The sequence below is a fragment of the Mustela erminea genome, chromosome 12 (genome assembly GCF_009829155.1).
Source record: "Mustela erminea isolate mMusErm1 chromosome 12, mMusErm1.Pri, whole genome shotgun sequence".
Classification (NCBI taxonomy): Eukaryota; Metazoa; Chordata; class Mammalia; order Carnivora; family Mustelidae; genus Mustela; species Mustela erminea.
The window spans coordinates 79,535,594-79,544,388 of NC_045625.1; the positions used below are offsets into that span (position 1 = coordinate 79,535,594).

General features: G+C 39.0%; 1 protein-coding gene across 1 annotated transcript; it reads right to left on the reverse strand.

The window, feature by feature from the left end:
• Window positions 1–263: 263 nt before the first annotated feature.
• LOC116570020 (splicing factor, proline- and glutamine-rich-like) lies at window positions 264–8,044 on the reverse strand. The gene is made up of 4 exons (XM_032306514.1): window positions 7,847–8,044; window positions 6,055–6,247; window positions 4,613–4,674; window positions 264–2,191 (listed from the first exon to the last, which is right to left on the reverse strand). Exons 1-4 carry the CDS (start codon window positions 8,042–8,044, stop codon window positions 605–607), a joined length of 2,040 nt encoding a protein of 679 aa, XP_032162405.1. The 3' UTR covers window positions 264–604.
• Window positions 8,045–8,795: the final 751 nt, after the last annotated feature.

Sequence of the window (8,795 nt, forward strand, 5' to 3'; positions counted from 1 at the left end):
AAAAAAAAAACTTCATAGATTTCAAGTACCACACAATGTAAGGAATGCATATTAATATCATTTTAAATGTATTTGCATAAAGTAACCTGCAGATGTGTAAATATTAGCATGTGTGTGATTATCTGGAAGATAGGACATTGGAAGTAAGGGTCCTGAGAAAAAAATATTTAGAAATTAAAGATTTCAAATGAGACCTCAGGAGTATACGGGATCACTAGCTTTCACATGACTTAGAATTCTTTTATGTGTCCCTAACAAGGTCCTTCTTTTTTTTTTTTTATAACTATTTTTTCTATTTATTTGAAGCACAGTAAAAAAAAAATTGGTACACTTTGGAAATTCAGTGGCACAAGGTACACTGCCATAACTTGAGGGACATTATACAGTTAAAAAAAAAAGTAAATAAAAAGAAAAAAAATTCCCGTTTGAAACACTGCATTACATAATTTTACCTGCCCAAACAGACCATTTACAAATATTAGGTCAATAAACTGCTAACATCCATAAAAAGGTAGCTTTCTTACTAAAATGCAAGAATTTAAAAGATTGGTATCTAAACAAGAAAAGACAAAAACAAACTGGAATGAAAACCTAGGTATCACATCTAAAATCGGGGCTTTTTGTTTGGGCCTTCATACTCTTCTCTCCCTCTACCATATCCTGCTGGAGTTCCAGGCCCCATTCCTCTAGGACCCTGTCCACCCACAGGTCCCGCACCTCCCTGCCCAAAGCGCTCAGTACGCATGTCGCTTCCCATCATGGAACCACTCATGGTTGCTGGTGGGACTCCAGGATTAGCTTCATAACCTATGCCACCTCCACCACCTAGAGGTGGAAATTTCTGGCCTCCTGAACCATAGGGATCTCCCATGTTCATTGCTCCTCCACCACCCATTCTCATGTCTCTTTCTCTTGGATCCATGTAGCCCATCCGGCTATAACTTTCCTCTCTTTGGCGTCTCATTTGTTCTTCCATTTCACGCTGACGAATCATCATCTCTTCCTCCCTTCTACGTCGTTCTTCTTCTCGCCTTAGTTGCATTTCTTTACGTTTCTGCATTTCTTGATTGTGAAGTTCTTCCATGCGTCTTAATTCTTCCTGGCGTCTCATCAGATCTTGACGCAGAAGATTTGCCTGATGCTCATGATAGGCATCTTCCATTTCACTTTCCAATTTGTCTTTTGCATCTTTCATGTTTTTTTCAACTTGTTCCCTTTGCTGTTTTTCCATTTCATCCAGGGATTTCCAACGCTGAGAATATTCATACTCAAATGTGCCATGTTGGGCAAAAGGAGGAGGTGTTTCTCTCTCCTTTTGATACATTGGATTCTTCTGCGCAAGTTTTTCAGGAAGGCCATCTTCATCATCTAATTGTTCAAGTGGTTCCACAATGACTGGACGAGGAGTTGTTGTCAGTAAGAAAACACCTTCACTGCATCTTTCAAAGGCTTTTCTTGCTGCTGGTTTAGAAGCAAATTCAACAATGCCTTTCCCTGTAGATCTCCCACGATCATCCACAATTACAACAGCCCTTTCAATAGGACCAAATTGGCTAAAGGCTTCTTCCAACAGTTCATTGGAAACGTAAGGTGAAAGATTTCGAACGGAGAGAGCGGCAGCGTGTGTGGCAAAACGAACCCGAAGCTGTCTACCTCTCATGGGTGTATCATCAAGTTCAGCTTTGGCAATTTCAGCCAATGCCCTAGATTCAAGTTTAATAAACCCAAATCCTTTGCCTTTATTGATAAAAACTTCTCCTGGTTCTCCATATTTAGCGAAAAGTCTTTTGAATTCATCCTCTGTGATATCAGCAGGTAGATTCCCAACAAACAACCGACAACGCTGAGTGTAAGTTTTCTCTCCAGGCCTCCTCAAGAGAGACAAGTTGGCTTTAAATCCCTCTGAGTCGGAGATCTTCTCCTCGCTGCGGCCGCCTGGCCCGCCAGGCGGGGGGCCCTGGTGGTGCTGCTGGTGGTAGGGCGGGTGGTGTTGCCGACCTCCGCGGGGCTCCCCGCCGCCTCGGTGCGGCGGCTTGGGGTGGCCGCCAGGAGTGCTTAGGCCCGGGCCACCGCCGGGCTTCGGCCCGCCTGGCATTTTGCCACCCTTCGGGCCTCCGGGTCCTGGGCCCTGCTTAGGCCCGGGGCCTGGGCCCCCTGTGGGTGGAGGCGGCGGGCCCCCGGTCTGAGGCCCCTAACAAGGTCCTTCTCCCATCCCCCTCTTTTTTTAGGAAAGCTATTAAATTTCTTTATGCTTTAATTTTTCATGTATAAAATGAAAATAACAATATCAGCTACTATCCTAAGAATTAAATTAAGTAATATAGTTAGTGCAGGAAGAAGAGTGCTTGGCCCATAGTGAGTGCTGTTTGGTCACCACTTTTCTTGAGTTCTAGTATTTTCTTTTTTAGCAAATATGCTGACGCTGAATTTCACAGAAAAAAATAGAATCATCAGAGACGATAATGCAAGTCAAGTACAAAAAACAGGTCGCGGCTAGAAACGATTGCCCTTATTTGGTGAGGACTCCCTTCTATCCATGATTTTTTTAAAAGATTTTACTTATTTATTTGACAGAGAGATTAGAGAGAGCACAGTTAGGCAGAGCAGCAGGCAGGGGGAGAGGGAGATGCAGGTTCCCCAGCAAGCAGCGAGCCTGATGTGGGGCTCCGATCCCAGGACCCTGAGATCATGACCTGAGCTGAAGGGAGATGCCCAACCTTCTAAGCCACTCAGGCACCTCTCTATCCACGGTTAATGCTTCTACTGCGTTACCGACTCTCCATCTTCCAACTCCTTGGGAACTTTTTCCTAAATTCTTTCTCAACACACACACAAACACACAGGTGTGTGGGTATGTGCACACACATGCTTCAGTGCCCCCGCATCTATAAGCTCTTTTATTTCAGCACGCAACCTGATCTAGTCTCTCCTATTAAAAAAAAAAAAAAAAAGCCTTCCAAGAGTCATGTTTTTTAAGAGCTATATTTTAATTTGTTATTCTCTCTTTAGGAAATGAGAAGTAAAGATACCTTGTCTTCCTAACAAAAACATTTTTTTTCTTTTGCAAGAGTTACCTAAACTCATTAATTCTCCTGTTTAAATGCCCGTTTACTCATCATTTCCCTGGAAATTTTCCTGTCTTCCAGTTTTTCCTGGGAAACTGTTTTCACACATTCGACTCATTCCTCGCAATACTCCTATGATAGATACCCTTTATAGTCTCCTACTTTACAGATGAGAAAACTGGGTTATAGAGCAATTAAGTATCTTTCCCAAAGTCACAGAGTTAGTAAAGACTTACTGAAAGCTAAATTAGAATTTATAAAGGCTATAACTATATTTAAGATGGGAAATATGTGCAAAATAATGTTATCCTAAAAGTAGAAGGATCATCCTACGAGTGTTTTATTTTTTCACTATTGTGTCTTATATATGATTTTCATCCCTTTATTGCATTTTAAACTTTTATGAAAGCAGGCATTTTAAAAGTCCCCACAGCTTATAGAAGAATGCTGAATTAATAGTGATAAAAATAGTAGCTTGTATTTGCATACACTTATGTATGTAAATAGCACTTACTATATGCCAAGCACTCTTCTTACTGCACTAAATATATTACTTAATTTAATTCTTAGGATAGTAGCTGATATTTTCACTTTATACCCAAAAAATTAAAGCACAGAGAAATTTAATAACTTACCTAAAGCCAGTGGGTTTGCAAATGGCAAAGCCAGAGTTTGAACACAGCCAATCTGGTCTACACTCAGTGCTTATAAGCATTGTTCTATAGTAATCGCTAAAGGCTTGTGAGTGATTAAAGAATCTACCGAAACATATATTTCACTATGGGGTAATATAATTTGAGGCATGATTTATCAAACCGAGTTCCAGGTTTATACTTTTGTATAAACCAAATAAGAACACAGGCTAGGTGTTAGTGAATCATACTGGCTGAACTAAGAATTGCGTTTGCGGAAATACACCACTCTTTTCTCCCAGGAAAATACTAGTCATTAACTAATGTTAAATTATCAATGATTTTTGAGAATCACAGCCATAAATTTTGCACTTATTCAATAACATTCTTTAAATGTTATCCTCTAGATACAATGTATACTGCATATTAGTAAAACACAGCTCATAAAATTATACAGGCATTTAGCTATCTAAATATTAAGATATTTAAAATAAATACACAGATATTTAAAGTATAGTTGCCAAAATAACCTTTCTAAACTAGGAATGACTAGGTGATGATTCCTCTTCAGACACGATCTTATTTAAACAAATATAATTTATTTTATTTTCTAGAGTATTAATTTCATATTTCAAAAGAGAAGAAAACAAGAGATGATTAAGTGCAAATTTCAAGATAAAACTTGGAATTATTCTCAAGTTCTTGACTGCAGCTTATCATGAAACAAAAGTAATATCTTCCAAAAGAAGATAAACAAGTGTTAACGATAACGAAAATTATAAAACACTGCTGGATTGAGTGTGTGTGTGGAACACTAAGAACTGTCCTCACATCCTTTTTACAGATGAGTCCATTTACAATGAGACAAGATACATAATAGCCAGCAGAATACATGCTTCATTGTTTAAGACTTACTGAATCATCAAGGAGACCTGTTAATGAGGCATTGGATAACATGAGGACATGAATCACTACTTCTTTAAATTTAAAAAAAAAAAAAATTAGTTTCTTATCCAAAGAAATAAAGTTATATAGTATCTTATATACATTTCTAGCATAGAAATATACAGTAACCACAGAATATAAAAGAAAGGGGATATAAAAACTGTCACTACAGGAAAAAAAAAAGGGCATTGTAGCACGATAAAAAAGAGAAAGAGTTAAAAACTGAAAGGAAATTAATAATGATTGATTGATAAGATTGCAGACAGACTTTTTCCTCTCAAACATTCTCTGTGTTTCCATATTTTCCATATTTTCTAGAATCAACTGATAATGCTTTTTGATCTTTAAAGTGTTACAAACTTCTGCTACAAAAAAATGAGAATAATTATTTATTTGAAAGGATTAGCAATTGGAAATAGGAAATATAACTCCTATATGACTTGAAAACCATAACTTTCATAATTTCAAGGTTAGAAGTTAGTTTAGCAATAAATAACAGTCATCAATCAGCACCTCAGCAACGTAAATAATACATTTATAATGCCTCCATTGTAACATCTCTATAAAATAAAAAAATACATATCAATTTATATCTCCAATAACACACTGAAAAATCAAAGGACTATGGTATCATCTAATTTGAGCTACCAGTAACAACTAATAGTAGGAGTTTATAAAAAATTCACCTAATCTATGTAAGCACTGTATACACCCTTATTTATCTTAATTAAGCCAAATAACATAACTTACTCACATAAACAATTATAGATATTCTAACAAGAAAAATCATTAAAATCAGAGGGACCTACCTTCTCAAAGACTAAAATCCAGAAGTATTTTCCCCTTTAACTAAACTTTAACTAATTTTGTTGGTAGGTAACAGAACTTCCCTAACTGGGTCTACATCCAATTACAAATTTCCAGGCCGGCAATTACATGTTCTGTCATCTTCACTCAAAACGACTAGAAAATGTACATGCATTCCAGAAAAAAAAAATTAGAAATCAGTACATATATGTAAATATCATTACCCATGCTAGGCTTCTTCTCATTCTTGCCAGAGTTTATATCAGACAAGAGGACTTTCTCCTGGGTTTATCTCCATCAATGCTCATTCTTAAACTCACAGGAAATCAGGGCTTACTTGTCTTTGATTTTTAAATAAACACAGGTCTTCATAGGTGAGGAAGAACCCCCACTAACAACTTTGAGTCATTTCCTTAAAATTCTCAGAAGGTTCACTTGACCGGACTCGTTATATAGAAAACAACAAATCCTTATCTTCAACAAACTCCATTTCAAGGCAGTTTGGGGGTGGGGGAGACAAACAGACAGAAACAAAAACAAAACACCATAAGTGGAACCAGTGTTTGGGCAGGCAGCAAAAGAGATCATCTGAATTTAAGTGGAACGTTTCCAGGAACAAGAACACAGGCGAGCTTTTCCATCTTCTTCTCGTTCTTCAGTCTGATGTGGAGATCCAGATGGAACTCCCACTTCCCAGTTAGTCAGCTCTAGCCGTGGGCTTCTGTCCTTTGAATACAGGTAGGGATTCCTAGCCTCTGCATATGGAGGTGGTCCTCTCACTTCGCTGTGAGGACCTTCCTAGGATGCGAGAGCGTATGTGTTAGATCCTTGTCTGTATCTGATTTGGGGACCAGTGAGTTAAGGCATGAGGGTTTGCATTGCCGAAGAAAGAGAAAACCGCCTGAAGACAATTTCATTCCCATTGGGGACTTTTTTGGGTTCCCTACAAACTCCTCCAGAAAGAGCTGAAGCTGATTCACTTGCTTCAGGGACACACTTACTGTGGCCAAATTTTTTATGGCACTTGATTGTGAGATCTTAGATTAGCAGTGTTGCTTGGCAACCCACCAGCCCCCACCTAGATTTTTTTTCATTTTGACTTCCTTAAATTCACATTTTAAACTTTCAGAAAGAGCACAGATGGTTTTAAGTTTTAGTATTTAATATTTGCAAGGAAAAAAAATGTTCAATTCTAATTTATTCTCCTAGCACAAGAAATTCAAAGTTTTTGTGCTAAGAAATTCCATTTATATCCATGTAAAATGTCCTTGCCATTTCCCTCAGTCTCCACCCAGCTGTTCCTACCACGACCCACACTCAAAGAATGTCTCTCTCTACCCATTTGCGGACTTAATTTCTTCTCTAGAGAGGAATGTACAGTAATCGAAGCAATGCCTCAGTCTAAGATCATATCATGACTGGTAAAGAGAGAGAGAGAGAGAGGGAAGGAAGAAGGGGAGGGCGTTTGCATCTGAATTGTCACTCAAGAAATTGCTTTACGGTGTGTGACAAACACTACTTCCAAAGAGACTGTACAGAGTCAATATTGTTAAGATTCCAACAAAATGTCATAAGAATGAATGAACATTTCTCCAAAATTTAGCATATCGACCAATGTTTTTAGAGAATTGAAAAGAAACTTGTCAAAGTATAGCTTATTAATAATATAAAGTCCTTAACACATTCAAAGATGAGCAAATGATTTATAGTAGTACCTGCGATAGAGAGATATACTCAATATCCTTGTGGATGATAATGTTGATGTGGATTATTTAATGATGAAGATGTCAACAGTATATTAGATTATTAAGTTTAAAATTTAGTTTCAAATATTGCATGTAGAATATGACCCTATTTTTTGCTAATATTAAACTGTGTGTGTATGTACGTAATCAGGAGATTAGAGGTGTCACATTTTTTAAATAGTGTGATTACAGGTGAGTCTCATTTTTCTCAGTTTTTCTCCATAAATACATCCTTCTTTTATACATGTCATATACATGTCATATACATGTCATGCAGGGGATGACGTTGATGATCCATTTCATACTCTGTTCTTCCCGTGCAGACTAGTAAGCTCGTGGATGTCCTCTCCAAATACACTCTACTCCGCGCTGGTTTGTGATGCTGAACTTGGAGTCTGCAGATAACCTTTCCCTTTTCCAGCAGGTTTCCTATTATAATCGGCCATTAGCATCATACGACTGAAAGGCAAGAGCAGGAGGAAGGGGCCTACTTCCTATTTGCTGGTTTCTGTCAGTGTCATCCCAGCCAGGGTCTCTTACATCATCAGCAGCAGCAGTTTATTTCATTCACTCCACAAAGCACTCCCAGAACACCCCACCCCGACCCCGTGGTGCCAGGCTAAAGTGGGCAGTATACTCTCCCATTTACTACCGCCACTGACCAAGTCACCTCTAAACCCGCCGTGTTCGAGTAGGGACCGAAGAGAAGGCTCTGCAGCAAGTCCAGGCTGCAGGGCCCTTTGCTTCTCCCCCGGCAGACTCCTGGCGGCAGATTCAAGAATTCTAAGTATCTGTGCTGAAAAGGGCTTCCCCGTGGAGTCTCCAGCCAGCTGTGGGAGCAAATCTGCATTCTCCTCAACATATTCTTTCCTTCTTTGGAGAAAGTTCCTGGAGGGCTTTTGATTCTTGTGGAGTCTTTTTTTTTTTTTTTTCTTTTAAGGTTTTATTTATTTAGGCAGAGAGGCAGGCAGAGAGGGGGGGTGGGAGAAGCAGGCTCCCTGCTGAGCAGGGAGCCCTATGTGGGACAGGATCCCAGGACCCTGAGATCATGACCTGAGCCAAAAGCAGAGGCTTAACCCACTGAGCCATCCAGGCGCCTCCTGGAGTCTTGAACTACTAAGCATGGGACATCAGGATGACCACATGGCCTGAACTGCCCCTCATAAACCGGGTATTAGATGGCCCACCAAGTCAGAAGTTTGGGCAAGTAATTAATCATCAAGCAGATCTGCTTTTAAGGGTTGTACGGGAGTGGATGTTTGGAAGCCTTCATTTGTCCTTCAGTGTCCTTCTTTGACACCCACTCCTGCTTTATTTGTCTTAACTTAGCCATGTCACAAGATAAATAATTGTCAAATCTGGATTTAAGCCAACATCAGATTGACCCAAACATCCATTAGCTGGATAAAACAAAATGTGATATATCCATACGATAGAATATTAGTCGCCAACAAAAAAGAATGAAGTGTTCATTTGTGCTACAACATGCGTGAACCTTGAGCTCATTATGTGAGGGAAGCCAGACAAAAAAGGCAACATAGTGCATGATTCCCTTTATATGAAATGCCCACAACAGACACATCTGCAGAGACAGAAAATAG